Here is a 17,477-nt window from a genome sequence, read left to right on the forward strand (position 1 = left end):
TCACTTCAGATTCCCACATCGATTTTGATGGCAAGGCCCAGTGGCCCCAGCCTCAAGTTGAGCGAGTGAGTAGACGAGTTAGTTATTCATGAGTCCGGATTACCAGCGAGACTTTTTATACACTTCTCCCGCTTGTGGTTCCAAACTCTTGAATTTTTGATCAAGAATGTCGTCTGTTCCGCTTCATAGAATTGATCAGTTGCAAGGCTCTCTGCGCAAAACTCCGAACACACCGACTTTTTCTCTCGCAGTCACTCGAACGATCTGGACTACTGGACCACCAATGCCAGGGTTTCAACTTCGTGATAAGGAATACCGAAGCTATTTCGTCCATATCTACAAGGAACTCACCGCGGCAGCTTGCAGCGGAGATTCGCAAATTCCAGACCTCACCCACAAGCAAATCTTGGAGATAGTGCAACAGCTGAAAGTACATCCATGCACAAAATCAGAGGCTCAAGATTTCTTCCGTTCTGCATCAAACAATAATGATGCGCAACGAATTGAGAGGGCTGTAATTCTAGCTGCAGGATTGCTGGTCCCTCTAAATTTCAAAGCCGGAGGGGGAGCTCGACGAGGCGCAACCGTATCTTGGGAAAATAACGATACTCTGAGCCAAATGGCAGAGAAAGAATTCGCAGCGAGACTTCAAACCTCAAGTGCTGCAAGAACGAAATGCCCTTCTTGTAATCGTGTCACGAAGTTCCCGCGGAGCTTCAACGCAAGACAGCTCACTCGAATTGCCGGATTCGAGATAATATGGACGAACAATCTCCTAGATCACTTGCTCCTCGAGGATGATGACGGAACACTCAAAGTCTACATTTTTCATCAAGCGAAAATCCTTGAACATCATTTGTCTCTCGCAAAGTGAGTATAAAGCTCTGGTATGACTTGAAAATCCATTCCTGATGCAGATCGCAGTACAATCATTCCGAGCAAGTTGAGCAAAGAAACTCTCCACACCCTTGCTATGTTGATTCCGCGAAGTGACCGGCGTGTGAGAAAGTGGTACAAAGGTCTTCAAAAAACGCACGTCCTGGATCCGGGTGTTCTTTCTTTAGAGTACTTGAAGCCGGAACTTCGAGATATCGATCACTTCAAGTTCTGGGGGGATTGACTAAAGGGATTGAAAGAGACTTTCGATGATCATCAGCCGAATGGGCCTCTCCAATGGTGGAGAGATGATAGAAAACCGGTACAATGGTGGACGTTCTGGGTCGCGGCTTTAGTTCTTGTTCTTACTATTGTGTTTGGACTCATCCAATCTGTGACAGGCATTCTTCAATCAGCGAAATCTTGAAATCTAGATGCGGAAACACCAGTGCTGCGTACGAACTTCATGTTGTGTGGCAGCTGAATACCACATAGGCTGTATCATGTTTGCCATTTCTTTACTTAGATTGAGCACCCTGGTTCGGGCTTCTAGTCTTTGTCATTGAATGCCGTATTGTTAGACAAACTTACATGTCAAGTGTGCCTCGAGGTGAAAAGCCCTGGCTGTCAAGTTTCTAGAAGGACATGTTAGAGTATGATGTGAGAAAGAGGAGTGAAATATAGATGCAAGACCCAGAGCCCCGCGGTGCCTTTCAAAGTGGGTGATGAATGTTGTCTTATTCCTCTGTGCGCTTGCACGTCACAGCAACAACACAAAAATCTCAGAGCAATTGGAACCAAAGATGAAAGTCAAAAATTGATCAATCGATACTAGTAGCTGGCTAGTAAAGACCATAATCTGTAACGCCAGTCCAACCCTTCTTGATCCTCTCGATCCCACCTCGAAACAGCCGCTGCTACGAAAATACTATTCCGTGCAGGAATCGGCTCTAAGCCATGCTTCTACGCATACTCAAAGAAACGTAGCGTCTGCTCCGATGATCCGAAGCGGCTGTGGCGTTTCTTCGTGCGTTGATAATTAAGTCCATCGTCATACATATAATCCTTTGGTACTTTAACAACAACCCCATATTCCGACTTCGTTATTGAATTTCCCAACTATCGACCTTTCAAGTCTGGCCGTGGTTGAAAGAAACTCCGCCATTGTCGTCACCATCATCCAATTCTTCGTCTCCATCTGCGTCATCTTCATCAGCATTCAAGGCTGCAGCACTCATCATAAGTGTTGCGTGATCCGTACCAGTCATGGTATGATCTTCGTCGTCATCTACAGGACCAGTTCCCGTCGGATCAAAGTGGGTGAGGGGTAGCTTGTTGAGATGAGTGCGAAGGCCCATCACACCCTGGCCAGAAAAGACGCAGAAAACATTTCGCTGGTGCTCCGTAAATTCTGTTTTTGAGATTAGCGATGCATTGAAAAAGGACGCGGAGAAACTTGCCTGGTGGTGCATCTCGACAAAATTGCTCTAGGTCAGTACGTAAGAAAGCTTGAACACCAGTCAAGCTCAAGTGAGTGAGCTTCTGGCAATTGTTGAGCAGACAGATGATACTCTGTTTGATATTAGCCAATATTAGAGAAGAGATGATGTGTTTCACTTACGGTCAAGGTCAAATTAGTGCAGTAACTGAGATGAACTCTTTCAAGACTACTTCCCCCTGAAGTGGATATGTAAGAGTGATGGTCACCAAGGAGTTCTGGGTGGATATGTCGACGACGTGTGGCATTGGCCAATGCATACACGCTCTTGTCGGTGATAGCAGAGCACTTCACAAGACCAATGCGCCTGAGCTTCGGAAGCTGGGCCAGCTTAGTCACAGACTCGTCTGTAAGATGAATGCAGCAGCCCAAGTCAATGTATCGAATTCGATTGCATGTTTGGACGAGCTTGATAACTGCTTGGTCGGTGATATGCCCGCAGTGTCCTAAGTGCAGGTAGTGTAGGTTTTTCCCGAGCTTGCTGATCGCATGAACTGCAACATCTGTCAGGTTTCTGCACTTTGCAAAAACCACGTTCCGCAGTCGGGGGGCAACATCAATGATTTTCTCCACCGCGCTGTCCGTAAGGCGGGCACAGCTTGTCAGATCAAGGATCCGCAGATGCTCGTAGGTCCGCACGGGAGGCAGTGTAAGGAAGGCTTCGTCGGAGATTAACTCGCAGTTCGCCAACCGAAGTTCTCGTAGAGTTTGCCCGTTACTGAGAAGTGCATGCACTGGTCCATTTCCAATGGATCTGCATTGATGTAAGTCGATCTCGAGGATGTTTGGGCAGTTCTGCGCGAATGCCATGATTGCAGCGTCTTCGAGTTGCTCGCAATCGTTGAGTTTGAGCTATACAACATTAGAACCAAAACATGCGTGCAGAGAATGGGGACTTACTCTCTTGATATACTTGCAATTTTCTGCAACGGCAATCATGGACTGATTAGAGATCTTTGTGCAGAGGGAGATGTTCAATCCTTGTAACCGCTTGCAGTTCTCAGCCAAAGCGTACATGGAAGCTTCTGTGATTTGAGTGTCTCCAGAGATATCCAAAGCCAGCAGATGATGGTTGCCCTCAAGAAGACCGACAAGACCACCATCAGAAAGGCCATCACAGCCAGTCAAGGTCAATCTCTCCACTCTCTTGCAGAACTGTAGTGCCGTCACACTGCCATCGTTTACACCGTCAGATAACGCCGCAAGGTTCAGGCGTTTGATGAAGTCTCGGTATGCGAAGTAGGGGTCAGGAAGGGAGAGTGTTCTGCAGATAAAGCCATGCTTGACCCATGTTGTACATGCTGGTCGATGCCAGAGCAGATCCACACTATTCCTAGCCCATCTCTTCGATACTCGCATGCAGTTCAACAAATCCACAGGGCTGCTAAGCTTCGAGAAGATGCCGATCAAAACCTCTGCCGGAAGGCGGTTGGCGGGGGGCTCGCAGCTCTCCTCCGATACCGCCATGTCTTGGAATGTAGGAACGCCGATCGAAGACTGCGAATCGTTGTTTCCTGCGTAAAAGTCCGACTCTTCGTAGTCAGCTCGAGCTGGAGAGTTACTCGACGATGATTGTGAATCCCCCTCCGGATCAGGCGTGGCGCGATAAGAGGCGTCGATGTTGATGGGCGCCATCGAGGGACGTGGTATCGTGGGATGACGACCCCTCATGATGACTGTACGTAGGAGATATGCGAAAGGAAGGAGCGTGAGGAGGTTCGAAGTGAGTCAACGGTCGAGAAGAAGGTGGATAGGTATGTGATATCGCGATACTCTCTAAGGATGGAGGTGCGATCGGGATTGGGCTGCTTTGACGTCTCGTAAAGAGTGCTTGGTGCCCCTCAGCCTCGCGGGATGTAGACTCGTTATTGTGTTCGAGATTTGGTAGCTAGATCCTTGAGAAATGAATATTGTCCATGGAGCTTCTGCAGAGAGAGCGACGAGAGTTGCAGGTAAGGTTGTCGTGGTTGTTGAGGAGTGTCGGCGTTTACTGCTTTGTGATCAGATTATGGGCGATGTTTGATCTTGGATGGATTGAAGAGATGTGACAATGCGCGGATGCTGCATACACGCTAATTGGTCTCGCTTAATGTGGCATGGAACGCAGATTCTGACACGTGAGCCTTGAGGTCATTTAGGATGTGGTGCTGCATGGAGATATTTGGGGGCCATATATTGCGTTATGAATTGCGAGAACCTTTTGATCAAGAGCCGCTATTGTATTCAATAGGAGTTTCTATATGGTGATAGGAGATGGTTATGCTGAGAGCGATCTGATCTGATATGATCTGATCTCAAGATTCGCACCAATTCAACTTAGCTTTCCCGAATCCTCTAGTCGATGACCAGGGTTCATGGGCCAACAGAACCTCTACGCTTTTGTTCATTGGAATGTGCTTTACAAATGCCCAATACCCCTACTATTCCTCAGCACCAGGTTGTCTGGAGTTTGTAGTGAAGCTATCTAAGTGAGACAGCATACTTCCAAGAAGAGACAATCACCCACGCCTCCCAAACTTTCCGAAGCGAGTCTCGAGGCTATTCTATTCCTGAAGGGATCCCAAACAATGGGTATCCCGGCAATTCAGAGTGATTTTAAGGCTCGGACGTGTACATCACGACGTCACTATGCAGCTTCACGGTGTGTCGTGATCTCTAAGATGCATACATAGCAGATAGTTTTGAATCCTTCGGCGAGTTGGAGAAATTCAAATACTTTGCGTGTTTGGACCCGAGTGCAAACTAACGACAATGGCGTTCAGACTTTGTCATGACTTGCAATCCCTTACCTCAAAGACATCGTAACAGGATCCAAATTCAAATCAGTATATCTTCATGCATCACCCTGCTCCCTTCTCCATTCCCACAATGCTCGTTTCGCCTCCACATACAACTTCATCTCCGTATCCCGATACTTCTCAAACTTCCCATCCTTCATAGAACCAACCAACATCCCATACTGATCCATCCACTCACCACCCTCCTTATACTTCTTCTGCTTCCAGATACTCGAAGCAATGGTCCTCACACAACTCAATGCTTGTGGACTATCTTTGCCCAGTAGCTCATGTCCCTGCAGCCAAGGCAGAACTTTCTTCGCCATCCTCTCCGCGTCTGCGTATCTCTTTGTCTTCTCCAAGATGCCGCTCAACTGATGCAGAGCACTCATCTTCTTATTGTCATTCGGTGCACACTCGTACATTTCTCTCGCAAGACGTTCCTGCTCGTTGTAGTCTTCAAGGTAATATTCCATCGTGCTCATAGCTAGCTTCAACTGCAACCACACTGGGTAGTTGGCATCGAGGAGAGGAGCAGGTGCTACTTCCTCTTCCTTCTCTTTGAATGTCTTATCTAGGTATTGACGCATCAACTTGTACTTTGCCGGGAGAGAAAGCTTGTTGTCGAAATGCATCTTGGATATTTCGGACTCCTTGTAGCATTGCAGGAAATTCCTTGCTGCACTGTACTCGATACTGTTCCAGAAAGCATCGTTAGGAATATCGTAGTCCCAAGAGAACTTGGGAGATTTGCGAGCGTCGTCTGACATTTCGAAGTAAAAGGGTTATTGATGATAGAAGGAATTTGAGAATGGAGAATTGTAAACACTGAAAAGAATGGCTTTCCTTGGGAATGGATAATTCCCGAGAGTATATAGAAGAAGAGAAGGGTGTTTATCTTGCTGCCTAAGAATCTCTTGGTACTGTTTGGGATGGCAACCAATAGTAAAGACCGCTGGAAACTTTTTTTTTGGAAATCCAACAGCAAGTATCTTCCAATCAGAGTCCTTTGGAATGCAACAGCAGAGCTTGATCTAATCAAACTCCTTGGCAAATAAAGTGCATTTACATTGCAGGTTCGAGAAGGGAGGTGGGCACAACGAGAGCATTTCGAGAAAAACGAATCAAGGATCCACACCATATGATAAATAAATGAATAGAACTTGCAGAGAAGAATAAATTAATTTTATGATGTTTAGCGCTTAGAGAATTTTTCAATTGACAGAAAGAAAGCCAAGGATGTCATCGAGCAAGACATTTGGCGTCTACCCCAGATTTCGGCTTGTGCACAAGCGCAACGAAACATCACCTCATTTCCAAACCACTTCATCTCTCCTCTCCTCCACCTCCCCAACACAACCCAAAAATGTCTCTCCGCAACCCAACAATCCGCCTCCTGCGAACCCACATCCCACGACCCCGTATCCTCCGTCCCATATCCCAATTCCTCCCCCGCTATTCCTCAACCCGAGAATTACCCTCTCAATCCAACCATGTCGAACCTCCACCTGCTCTTGACCCCATCACCCTGCACCGCCTCGAAGCAGAACACCGCGCCTACCAACAACGCAGAACCTACTACCTCTCCGCGGGCGTCGTCCTCGGCATGCTCGCCATCTGGATAACCGCGACATCCATCGACCTAGAAACATACCCTCCAGCCAGCAAACTCGACTCGGGGCGGCGCTCCGACGACCCCCTCGTTGTGCTAGGCCGCGAGCGGAAAGTAGTCGTGCAGAAGCTCGGCGAGGAGCCGGAGGAGAAAGTCGAGATTGTGGCTACGGGGACGAGTTACGTGCCTACGTTTCCGCGGATCGTGTTATTTGTCGACGACGAGCGGGAGATTATAGGGAATGGTGCTGGACCCGCAGTTTCGGACGATAGGTTGGTGGAGTACCAATTATTAGGGCTGGGGATCCGGACTGTGAGTTTTCTGGGCGTGCAGGTTTATGTGGTGGGGATGTATGTAGCGACGGACGACATTGCTGCGTTACAGGAGGCGTTGATTAAGAAGATTGATCCGATTGCGAGCACCTTGGTTGCGGGCGAGAAGGAGAAGTTGAGAGAGAAACTGTACGATCCCGAGGAGGGGACGAGGATTTGGAGTGAGGTTTTGAGGGATGCGGGAGTGAGGAGCTTGATGAGAATTGTGCCTACGAGGAATACGGATTTTCCACATCTGAGGGATGGATGGGTGAGAGCTATTACAGCGAGAGCACAGGGGAATAGAGCCGAATTTGGGGATGAGGCATTTGGGAAGAGTGTTGCGGATTTCAAGGCTCTTTTTAATAGAGGCACGGTGCCGAAACAAAAAGAGTTGCTACTATCGAGAGACAAGCAAGGAAAGCTGGCTGTCTGGTACGATGATGGGAAAGTTGGGGCAAACAGACTTGGAGATGTAGCTGATGAGAGACTATCAAGGGCTTTATGGCTCAACTACTTGGCTGGTAAGACTGTTGCCAGTGAACCAGCTCGGAAAAGCATTATCGACGGAATCATGGAGTACGTCGAACGGCCCGTTGGTACCGTGGCAACACAGGTACATGTATAATACTGTATGAAATCCAAAAGAAATTTAAAAGTAGACTTTGCAATCTGTATTCATTGTTCTAGACGATTAATGAGTGTATCCTCCCAGATCTTGCCACTTAGACGGCTCCAGCATCCTTCAACAGCTCAGGAAGCTTTCCCTTGGCAGCTTGAAGATCCGAGTTTCCTCCAATGTGCTGTTGCTTAATGTAGATATTGGGCACAGAAGTCTGGCCGTTGATCTCCTTCAATGCGGCTTGGATATCGGCACCATCATCTACCACGTACGTTAGCTACAGTCCAACCAACACATCGAGGCTTACATACCAACTTGATCAAGCTCGATGGCGTAGAACTTGGCTCCCATGTCATTCAAGAGTTGCTTGGTAGCTTTGCAGTACGGACAGTACGATTTGCTGAAGACAGCTAAGCAACATGCAGTGTTAGCAGGCATTCCCAAGTCAAAGAGGGGCAAAAATGACAACATACCAACTGCATTCTCATCAATGATGTTTTGGGCCTTGGTCTTTGCTGCAGACATGTTGGCGGGGTTGACAGAAGTCGAACTGAAGAATCGGCGTAAGAACGAAATGGTGGGCAACTGGTGAAGCGGGTGTCGATGGGAGAGGGGTCTTCTTTATCGTGGAATGAGGGGTGGGAATTATTTGTAGACAATGGCGAATGCACCGGTAATTTTGATTAGTATGGTGATTGGGAGGAGCAGCAGTGGAATGCTTTCCTTTCGGCAATGACGCAAGGGTCTCGAGTCCCAGCCCAGCGGGCAACGGCTTTGTCATCACCTTGTCGGGGTCTGATTCTGGACTTGTGAATGGAAGGTTGCAGCAAGCCACCGCTTTGCTGGCAGCTCACGGTCAGCATTTGGAACAAGCCAGCGATGATTCCACATAGATTTCTTTCTATTGTAGTTCTAGAATACCGTGTTTATTAATTAAGACAATGCAAGACAAATGATTCGAGGCCTTGTCTGAGAATATTCTATGTTGACTTCCCAACGTGATCGAATCACGTATCACGTATCCGTGTTATCGGCTCGGGAAATAATCCTCGCTCGCTTTTGTTCCTCCAGCAAACAAGTTCAGGATTGTCCTCGAGTCAAGGTTCAACGTCCGACGATCAATTCACGACCCCACCTGACTCAAAGAAGCAAAGTAACAAAGACAGAATACAGGTCCTATAGCAGGACAAACAGGAATTAGACAAGGTGGCTTCCTCCAGTGCTTTAGCATCGCAAGGTGCCACCCTGTCTTCAGTCCTTCAACATCTACCTGACTCTCTTCAGTCCTACATCGACACCTCCCTCGAGACTCTCCAGACCGCATATTCCTCACTCCCGCCCAGCACACAGAACTACATCTCCACTGCTGCAAAGTACACGCATCTTGATAGCGTCCCGCCGACTACGCTTGTTAGCAGCATCGTCCTTCTCACAACCGTCTTCGCAGTTTCAATGAGCGGTTGGGGCCGCTCGTTTTGGGGCGGCGGATCGAATACACGATTCTCGCCCTTTGGTAGTCGAGCATATCCACCAAATGTCACCGAGGATGACTTCTCCTATATCACCTCCGACGATCTAGCTCACCCAAATCGTACATACGACCCCAATGGCAGAGCTCCACCACCTTCAATGGCCGCCGAGGATGATGTGGTCTTGATCAAGAGCAAGGGAGTCACGTATCCTGTCAAGTTTCCAGCATACAGCATTGGAGATGGGAAATTACAAGTCCGGGATTTGAAGGAGAGGGCAGCGGCGGTAATGGATCTACCATCAGGCAAGATGGTGAAGCTGTTATACAAAGGCCAACAGTTGAAGGATGACTACAAGCCATGTCGAGACTACAGCCTGAAGAATCATAGCGAGGTTCTCTGTATAGTCGGGGATGCACCGCCAGAAGAAAGCGGAGATTCGGAGGACGATGATAGTGAGTCAGTACCAGCCTCGAAAAAGAAGCGAAATCGAAAGGGCAAGAAGAAGGGTGGGAAGAAGAAGAGCGAAGCCTCGAAGGGCGATCCAAATTTGTCTCCAGGTGACGGCACAAGTACTGCCAACTCCAGAACTGTATCTCCGGCTCCCCCAAAGACGGCTTTGGATAAGTTGAACACCATCTCCTCACATTTCCACACCAAGATCCTACCACTCTGTGTCCAATTCACAGCCGCCCCACCATCAGACCCCAAGAAGAAGGATTTCGAGCACAAGAAGCTGAGCGAGACGATCATGAATGAAGTCCTCCTGAAACTCGACGCCGTCGAGACAGAAGGAGACTCAGAAGCTAGGGAGAAGAGACGAGCATTAGTTCGAGAGACTCAAGGCGTGCTGAATGGCCTAGATGCCAAAGTAGCCGAGTAATTTGTTTCTTTTAGATGATGACGGCTGGGCGGAAATTTTACGAATTCTTTTGCTTCAGGCATTTGCATTATGGGGGCGGATCTCCCCTCAGAGGCTGTACAGAAATGCCTCGTGACGGCTGAGCATGGCGTTTTGAAGACTGATTGCATGGATGGGCAGAGGGATGGTCATATTTGTGGGTTTTGGCATCTCACCTAGAATAGTAATCTGCTGCTGAGAATGGCCTTCATTTCTGCTATGCATATACCGCCTACTCTTGTTCTTGGGGTCTTTTACTGCAGTGATCATGTGTTGTAGGATTGTCATATCCCTGACATTAGGTTACATCCTCCACAGACTTTCGGAGATAAAGTCTACTCATCCGAGGGGCATATGTCAAAACTACAAAGTTACAATGCCATCTAGCAGTCCCCTGTTCGATCTTGACAGCTTCTCGCCCCTAGAGCCCTAATTCCACACTTACAAATTATTCAGTAAATATAAGAACATGAGCATCTAGATTGCAGGCCAAGATAATAACGCTAGCAACAGCAACGGCCTTCACTGTAGAAGTTACCTATTTACATGGGCATGGTTCCAATCATCTGACTGCTCATGAAGACGTGCAAGGAATACTTCAAATACTTCTTATAAAGCACAAGAAGAGAACAAACTATGTGGAATATGCTACTGGACTCGTACTCCACGAATATTCCTATGCTTTGAATTCTCGTCTTTACAGGAAGATGTTCTCAGATCCAGGTTCGTATTTCGGGGACTAGCTGTGACAAAACCACACTGCATAATGCGCAACAATTACATCTAAGTAAACATTAGAACAATAGAAACCAGAATAGATAATAAGAATAAAATCAGATTATCCTCGCATTGATTTATTCATCGAAATCGTGATCTAGATTCACTTTCAAAAATCAGGGTTTGTGTGCCCTATCCCAATGCGGCTCTGGTAAATTAAGCGACCCGCTAGCTCCAACACCAAAGGTCAACTTTGCACGGATTCAACAAGACCTGATCAACGAACAAATCGACAACACGCCTCCACCATCACGAAGGTAGAGGATACCGGCAACCTTTTCGACAATTGTCTTCTCATTCCCCGTGAAGCAGGACAAAAATGTCGACCTTCGAGCCAGTCGTAAGTCCTCTTCCCGCGCTCGCGATGCGAATGATTTTCTTGGGTTCACGATTGAGGATATTTGGATGGGTGACGGATGCTGATTGCGGTGTGTCTGATAGATCACGATCGATGGCAAGGGTCACTTGCTTGGTCGGCTGGCCAGTACCGTGGCTAAGCAATTGCTCAATGGTCAAAAGATCGTCGTTGTGCGATGTGAGGCCTTGAACATCTCTGGAGAGTTCTTCCGTGCGAAGCGTACGTTCACCTTTTATTACTCGCGACTCTGGAAGCATGGAGGCTGGGATATATTGGCGCGCTGGGCATACAGGGACAACATGGCTGACTTGGGTGCGATATACAGTAAAGTACCACGCCTACCTCCGAAAGATGACTCGATACAACCCAACCCGAGGAGGTACGTTATCACCAGCTAGACATCGAAGCGCCGTTCGTGTCCGCGCAAATGGCATATCTGACTAAAACAGGTCCTTTCCATTACCGTGCTCCGTCAAGAATCTTCTACAAGACCGTCCGTGGCATGATTCCCCACAAGACCGCCCGTGGTGCCGCTGCTATGGAGAGACTCAAGGTATTCGAGGGTGTCCCACCACCATACGACAAGGTCAAGCGAGTTGTGGTTCCCCAAGCCCTGAGAGTTCTGAGACTCAAGCCCGGCCGCAAGTACTGCACGGTTGGCAGACTCAGCCACGAGGTTGGATGGAAGTACAAGGACGTTGTTGAGAGGTCAGTTCTTTTGGGAATATGATATTTGGAACGGGCAACTGACTACGATACAGACTCGAGGAGCGAAGAAAGGTTAAGGGTCAAGCATACTACGAGCGCAAGCGGGCTGCACGAAGACAACTATCGGAAGCTCAGAAGAGCGCGAAGGTTGACGACAAGACCAAGAAGCAACTGGCTGAGTACGGCTACTAGACATCGTGGCGTTATTGATTTCGCATATCGGTCTGGATGGTTGGGATTTGGTCGGGAATGTTTCTCTGTTTTCTGCTTTTTCAACGCTACCCCCTTCGACAAACGTCAATGCTCTGTTCGACCTGGTCTACGGGAAGATAAGCCCAGGGCTGGTTCTTCACAATCATACAGCGGTGCACGGTTTGGAGGGTTTGCTATTCACGAAAAAAGGATCGTTCATGGATCTGGGTCCTGCTGTGTATAAGCCGTCTCGCATGCTGCTGATAAGGAAATGAAACCTACGAATAAGAATAATAATGGACCTGGTGGAGTGAGTGGTATGCGAGTGAAGCCGCAAATGAAATGATGATCGATTGCCAGCACCTTTTATACACTTACTTCTTGATCTCCTTCCAATTCGTCGATATGCGTATATACCTATATGATCTGTACCTGGATACCATTTATCTCCCTCTTCAATGTCTGGATCTCGTATTCTAGTCGTATCGACATCCTAGATTACCATTGCTGCTTTACTCAACAGCACGTATCTCCCCCACAATGTCAGCCTTACCGCATTTCTCTTTCTAAGAATTTACTTACACCGGTATCCAAAAAAGACCAAAATGCGACTCTCATCTCACCTCATACCTAGCTAGATACATAATAACAAACCTGACCGATACCGCATACGGCTATCTCCATTCGCCCTCCAACCTCGGGAGACTCAATCGCGGAACCGAACCCGCTGGCTTCCCCTTACCCCACACCAAGCTAGTGATCACCATTCAGCGCCCTGGGATTTGCTAAAGCTACCCATGACTGCAGAGGAGCGGCGACTTAAGTACTGAAGATGCCGTCTGGGACAAGAGCTGAGTTTTAGTGACATTTTCTTCCTTTATCTCTTTCTCTTTCTTCCGCATTTCCGCAAAGGACTTGGGCATGATATCCTGCTCCAGAAGTCATTCGGTGGCTTGAAGTGTACTACCTACCGCAACGGAATCTCCGTCCTCCTTTTCTTCCATCTTTTCTCTCTTCTTTCGTCCTCTATACATCTCAAAATGTCCCCACCAACGTCCCGCCTCCAGAAACTAGCCTCGCACTTCCTGTCCTCCTCTCCCTCAACGACCGCCCCGCACGAACCTCACATCCACCAACTTTCACCGACCTTCTTCCTCCCGCGCGCAGCAGAGATAGAACCCGATGCTGAGGCTATCTACCATGTTACTGCCAACGGCAAGGTGCTGCGGCGGAACTACATCACGTTTGCGGATCGGGCGAGGGGTTTGGCGTATTACTTGCGGAAGAGGGGGTGGAAGCGGATTGGGATCTTGGCACCAAATACGCCGGCATTTTTGGAGAGTATTTTTGGGATTGCGGCTGCGGGTGGTGAGTTTTGTTTTCTTTCTGATTGTTTAAATTCGGGGGAGGAGATGAGAGTTGAGACTGATTGATTGTAGGTGTGAGTGTGGCGGTCAATTATAGATTGAAGACGGAGGACATATCGTACATTTTTACGTTCTCGGAGGTGGATGTTATAATCGTGGATGAGGAATATCTTCATCTGCTAGATGATTTCCGGAAACAGAGTCCTGGCGTTCCTTTCATTATCGATACGGATACAGATGCCACAGAAGGACAATTATCGGGACCCTTCGACGAAGCTGTATTGGAAGGATTGAATTATGATCATCAACAAGGGAACAAAGGATGGGCTGGACTAGAGGCACAATGTCAAGACGAGAATGGAACGATTGCGATACCATTCACCAGCGGTACGACGGCGAAACCAAAAGGTGTGATTTATACACATCGAGGAGCATATTTGGCGGCATTAGGCAACGTGATTGAGAGCGGTTTGAACTACCAAGTTGGAAGATGTGGATACTTATGGACATTGCCCATGTTCCATGCCGTAGGATGGACATTCCCATGGGCTGTGACAGCAGTACGAGGAACTCACTACTGTCTCCGAAAAATCGACTACCCTCTAATCTGGAAGCTCCTCAAAACAGAAAACATAACTCACTTCAACGCCGCGCCCACAGTCAACACACTCCTCTGTGCATCCAAAGAAGCAGAGAAACTAAAGAACCCCGTCCGAGTAACAGTAGCAGCCTCACCACCAACAGCGCACCTATTCGAGCAAATGACAAACTTGAACCTGATCCCCGTCCACGTCTACGGCCTCACGGAAACATACGGACCGATAACCAAAGGCTACCACATGCCGATCTGGGAAAAACTTCCCATAAAAGAGAAATACGCACGCATGGCTCGTCAAGGGCATGGATTCATCACCGGTCTTCCAATCCGAATCATCAAGCCAGACCAACCAGAAGGCGTTCTAATCGATGTCCAGAAAGACGGGAAAGAAATAGGCGAGATCATCTTCTTTGGCAATATCTGCGCGAAAGAATATCTCAAGGATCCTGAAGCGACGAGGAAATTGTTCGCGGGTGGTGGTCTGCATTCCGGAGATCTGGCAGTGTGGCACGAAGACGGCAGCGCGCAAATCCTGGATCGAGCAAAGGATATCATCATCTCTGGTACTGTACCTCCTCATTCTCGTCCCGTCTCCTCTATTTACCAAACACTAACTCTTCTTTCTTAGGCGGAGAAAACATCTCCTCCGTAGCGCTCGAATCCATGCTAGTCCAGCACCCCGACGTCCTCGAAGCAGGCGTCGTCTCCGTCCCCGACTCCCACTGGGGCGAGCGACCGAAAGCGTTTATTACCGTGCAACAAGGGAAGAGTCTCAAGGGAGAGGATCTGATAGAGTGGGCTAAGCATGAGAGTGCGATTAGCAAATTCATGGTGCCGAGGGAGGTGGAGGTTGTGGAGGAGTTGCCGAAGACGAGTACGGGGAAGCTGAAGAAGAATGTGTTGAGGATGTGGGCGAAGGGGGATTATAGTGAGAAGTAAAGAAGGGAGTTGGAGTTTGGAGGTTGGAGGTTGGAATGAGGCGCTGCGAAGATTAGGGAGATCGGATTGCTAGGACTTTGCAATTGCTGTTGAGAGGCAATAGAAGCTTTGTCTCTACGCAAATCAACAGACTTGTCTATGCCTTTAGAGTCAAGTATGCTCAATCTGCAAATTAAACCACTGTAGCTTCGATTCGACATGAAAACTTCTTGTGCTGAAGCAAATATGCTCCATAATCTATCGTTCACCAAATATTTGGGCCAAACACTCCCGTATGCCTCTAGTGGGGCAAGCCCATCCTGTGTCCGTATATTAACATGATATAAGACTAAGCCTTCAGAACCTTTTCCCTGTCTCTCCTCGCTATATTCCTCTTCCTCAATCTTCAATGATCTTGTGCTGACGGTAGATATCCGTAGATAACGGGTGTTGAAGAACATACTCAGACTCGAAAAGAGCTAATGAAAACCGTTTCATGCCTGCCTTAGCATATATGACACCTTCCTATTTCTTTGAAAAAATATCTTTCTATCGAGCCGTCACCTCTGAAACACCTTTCCCCCTCTCCCTCTCAGCCCTAACAACCTCCTCAAACGCCTTCACAACATCATGCTCATGCAACCACGTCGTCCCACTCCCGGCCTTGGCCCTCGCCCTCAGCTCCTCATCCGTCTCCCTCGTCTCAGCAAGTATCTTCCGCGTCTTCATCTCATTATTAGCATGCACAACCTTCAACAACCTCACCGCATGCGGCCTCCTCGTGCTCTCGTATAACCGCAACGCCCTCTCCACCCCTTCCCTCCCTAACCTCCTCCCCGTCTCCGTCACGGGATACACTTCTAGGATCGCCAAGTAAAGGGCATACGCATCATCAATCGCCAGCGAGCCGCCCGTCGCGAAGGCGCCGCCGTGCGCGTGCGCTGCGTCGCCGATTAGCGTCACCCGGCCCAGGCCGAAGATCCAGGTGGGCAGGGAGGAGCCGCAGAAGTAGTTGGGGTAGTAGCGGATGTCGGGGCAGGTGTTTGCTAGGTTCTGGACGACGGGGTTCCAGTCCTGTTTCTTTATTAGCCCCCATCCTCTCCTCTCCTCTCCTCTCCTCTTCTTTTTCCATTCAAATACAAAAAAAGTAGTAAGGGGAGGAGTACTCACAACATACTTCTCCCTCAACAACTCAACATCAGCCTCCCTATCCCAGCGCCCTCCATCCCGGAACTTAGCGATGGCAACGGGGTCGTTGGGATCGGCGTAGATGCCGCCTTGCACGGTGAAGAGGTCCCGTGCTAGGCGCGTGGCGAAGAAGTTGGTGTCGGGGCCCCACCAGTGGGTTGAGTCGAGGGGGACGCCGGCGATGGGGGCGACGAGGGAGGCGGGGAAGATGCCGCGGAAGGCGGCTGAGTAATTGATAGATGGGTTAGTGTCTGGGTTGGAGTGAGATTGGAAGGGGAGGAGGGGGGGTTGATGGGTAGATTGAATTGAGGTGGGTGGAGGAATAGGAAATGAGGGGAGTTGGACGTACTGTGACCACTCCATTCCAGCTTGAAGTCTGGGGCGAAGGATTTCCGGACACCCTTTAGGGATGAGAACTTAGCTTTTGGGGACTTGTGGTGTAGAGTTATATACTTGACTTACAGAAGCAATACCATCAGCTCCGATCAAAAGATCAGTGGTTGCAGTCGTTCCGTCTTGGAATGTCATTTGTACGCCATCAACCGGGTGTACGGTCACTGATACGAGTTTCTTCTTGAGGTGGATAGTATCGCGGGGAATATGTTTCAGGAGCGCTTGTTGGAGATGTCCGCGATGGAATCGAGCCGTGTAATGTAATGGTTCCGAAACATTCTCGTAGAAATCCTCGCCGATGATTTCGTTTGTTTTCCTATAATATTCCTGGTTAGCTTATCTATTATTCTGTTCCCGTACTAAATATCTGAGGTGCATCTAGAGCAACCAATTTTTTTTTTTTAATAAGGTAGAGAGAAGAACACCCACCAATGTCTATAAATCCTCGAAATCGGATTCGGTCCCCGATACGCCACCTGATCCGTAATACAATCCTGCAACCCCAACCGCTCCAACGTCCTCAACCCATTTGGCCCCAGCGTGATACTGGCGCCAATCTCCTTCAACTCCGTGGCTTTCTCGTACAGCACGACATTGATATTCGGGTGCTGGCGAAGCGCAATCGCGGCTGTGAGTCCTGCGATTCCGGTGCCGACAATGGCGACTTGTAATGGAGTCGTTTCGTGTCCTAGACTTCCCATCTTGGCGAGTGAGGTGGAATGGAAATGGAAATATAGAAAGAGGAGAATGAAAAGATCGCGACGCGACTCGACTCGACTCGACACCACGTGGTGATGGTGGGAGAAGACCCCCCCTACCTAGGTACAGTACTCGATGAATGATCTGAGGTCAGGTCCACTCACTCCACTTTAGGCTAGTAATATCAGCCCTTTCCCCACATAGATTAGAGAC

General features: G+C 48.6%; 8 protein-coding genes across 8 annotated transcripts; 4 read left to right on the plus strand and 4 right to left on the minus strand.

Moving 5' to 3' along the window:
• Window positions 1-166: 166 nt before the first annotated feature.
• On the plus strand, window positions 167-1,120 carry LY89DRAFT_770466 (uncharacterized protein; the record flags this gene model as incomplete). The annotated part of the gene is made up of 2 exons (XM_018221849.1): window positions 167-870; window positions 925-1,120. The coding sequence occupies 2 exons, from the start codon at window positions 167-169 to the stop codon at window positions 1,118-1,120; spliced, it is 900 nt and encodes a 299-aa protein (XP_018075581.1).
• A 653-nt stretch (window positions 1,121-1,773) lies between these two features.
• Window positions 1,774-4,394, minus strand: LY89DRAFT_681810 (SCF E3 ubiquitin ligase complex F-box protein-like protein grrA). Its single transcript, XM_018214375.1, has 4 exons — window positions 3,275-4,394; window positions 2,498-3,226; window positions 2,337-2,448; window positions 1,774-2,287 (listed from the first exon to the last, which is right to left on the minus strand). The coding sequence occupies exons 1-4, from the start codon at window positions 4,007-4,009 to the stop codon at window positions 2,007-2,009; spliced, it is 1,857 nt and encodes a 618-aa protein (XP_018075582.1). The 5' UTR covers window positions 4,010-4,394; the 3' UTR covers window positions 1,774-2,006.
• Window positions 4,395-5,070: 676 nt separating this feature from the next.
• On the minus strand, window positions 5,071-6,314 carry LY89DRAFT_681812 (uncharacterized protein). Its single transcript, XM_018214376.1, has one exon. It carries the CDS (start codon window positions 5,919-5,921, stop codon window positions 5,208-5,210), a length of 714 nt encoding a protein of 237 aa, XP_018075583.1. The 5' UTR covers window positions 5,922-6,314; the 3' UTR covers window positions 5,071-5,207.
• Window positions 6,315-6,460: 146 nt separating this feature from the next.
• LY89DRAFT_681813 (putative altered inheritance of mitochondria protein 18, mitochondrial) lies at window positions 6,461-7,750 on the plus strand. The gene has a single exon (XM_018214377.1). The coding sequence runs from the start codon at window positions 6,518-6,520 to the stop codon at window positions 7,700-7,702; it is 1,185 nt and encodes a 394-aa protein (XP_018075584.1). The 5' UTR covers window positions 6,461-6,517; the 3' UTR covers window positions 7,703-7,750.
• Window positions 7,731-8,584, minus strand: LY89DRAFT_715480 (glutaredoxin). The gene is made up of 3 exons (XM_018218210.1): window positions 8,170-8,584; window positions 8,008-8,106; window positions 7,731-7,957 (listed from the first exon to the last, which is right to left on the minus strand). Exons 1-3 carry the CDS (start codon window positions 8,219-8,221, stop codon window positions 7,800-7,802), a joined length of 309 nt encoding a protein of 102 aa, XP_018075585.1. The 5' UTR covers window positions 8,222-8,584; the 3' UTR covers window positions 7,731-7,799.
• LY89DRAFT_778827 (uncharacterized protein) lies at window positions 8,355-10,501 on the plus strand (the record flags this gene model as incomplete). Its single annotated transcript, XM_018222245.1, has 2 exons — window positions 8,355-8,369; window positions 8,981-10,501. 2 exons carry the CDS (start codon window positions 8,355-8,357, stop codon window positions 10,046-10,048), a joined length of 1,083 nt encoding a protein of 360 aa, XP_018075586.1. The 3' UTR covers window positions 10,049-10,501.
• A 563-nt stretch (window positions 10,502-11,064) lies between these two features.
• LY89DRAFT_705099 (AMP dependent synthetase and ligase) lies at window positions 11,065-15,005 on the plus strand (the record flags this gene model as incomplete). Its single annotated transcript, XM_018217427.1, has 9 exons — window positions 11,065-11,183; window positions 11,285-11,420; window positions 11,527-11,580; window positions 11,651-11,909; window positions 11,963-12,088; window positions 12,934-12,938; window positions 13,269-13,469; window positions 13,541-14,629; window positions 14,695-15,005. The coding sequence occupies exons 1-9, from the start codon at window positions 11,163-11,165 to the stop codon at window positions 15,003-15,005; spliced, it is 2,202 nt and encodes a 733-aa protein (XP_018075587.1). The 5' UTR covers window positions 11,065-11,162.
• A 528-nt stretch (window positions 15,006-15,533) lies between these two features.
• On the minus strand, window positions 15,534-17,266 carry LY89DRAFT_577528 (salicylate 1-monooxygenase; the record flags this gene model as incomplete). The annotated part of the gene is made up of 5 exons (XM_018208900.1): window positions 15,534-16,058; window positions 16,155-16,396; window positions 16,522-16,573; window positions 16,635-16,881; window positions 16,995-17,266. The coding sequence occupies 5 exons, from the start codon at window positions 17,264-17,266 to the stop codon at window positions 15,534-15,536; spliced, it is 1,338 nt and encodes a 445-aa protein (XP_018075588.1).
• Window positions 17,267-17,477: the final 211 nt, after the last annotated feature.

This window comes from Mollisia scopiformis (genome assembly GCF_001500285.1).
Source record: "Mollisia scopiformis unplaced genomic scaffold LY89scaffold_5, whole genome shotgun sequence".
Taxonomy (NCBI): Eukaryota; Fungi; Ascomycota; class Leotiomycetes; order Helotiales; family Mollisiaceae; genus Mollisia; species Mollisia scopiformis.

Excerpts from the sequence above, each read along its gene's own strand:
- LY89DRAFT_681810 (XM_018214375.1), bottom strand. The coding sequence starts at position 4,009 with ATGGCGCCCATCAACATCGACGCCTCTTATCGCGCCACGCCTGATCCG. Across the intron at positions 3,227-3,274 it reads ATTGCAAGTATATCAAGAGA|CTCAAACTCAACGATTGCGA; the intron begins GTAAGTCCCCAT and ends AATGTTGTATAG. Across the intron at positions 2,449-2,497 it reads GCACTAATTTGACCTTGACC|AGTATCATCTGTCTGCTCAA; the intron begins GTAAGTGAAACA and ends AATATCAAACAG.
- LY89DRAFT_681812 (XM_018214376.1), bottom strand. The coding sequence starts at position 5,921 with ATGTCAGACGACGCTCGCAAATCTCCCAAGTTCTCTTGGGACTACGAT.
- LY89DRAFT_681813 (XM_018214377.1), top strand. The coding sequence starts at position 6,518 with ATGTCTCTCCGCAACCCAACAATCCGCCTCCTGCGAACCCACATCCCA.
- LY89DRAFT_715480 (XM_018218210.1), bottom strand. The coding sequence starts at position 8,221 with ATGTCTGCAGCAAAGACCAAGGCCCAAAACATCATTGATGAGAATGCA. Across the intron at positions 8,107-8,169 it reads CATTGATGAGAATGCAGTTG|CTGTCTTCAGCAAATCGTAC; the intron begins GTATGTTGTCAT and ends CATGTTGCTTAG. Across the intron at positions 7,958-8,007 it reads CATCGAGCTTGATCAAGTTG|ATGATGGTGCCGATATCCAA; the intron begins GTATGTAAGCCT and ends CGTACGTGGTAG.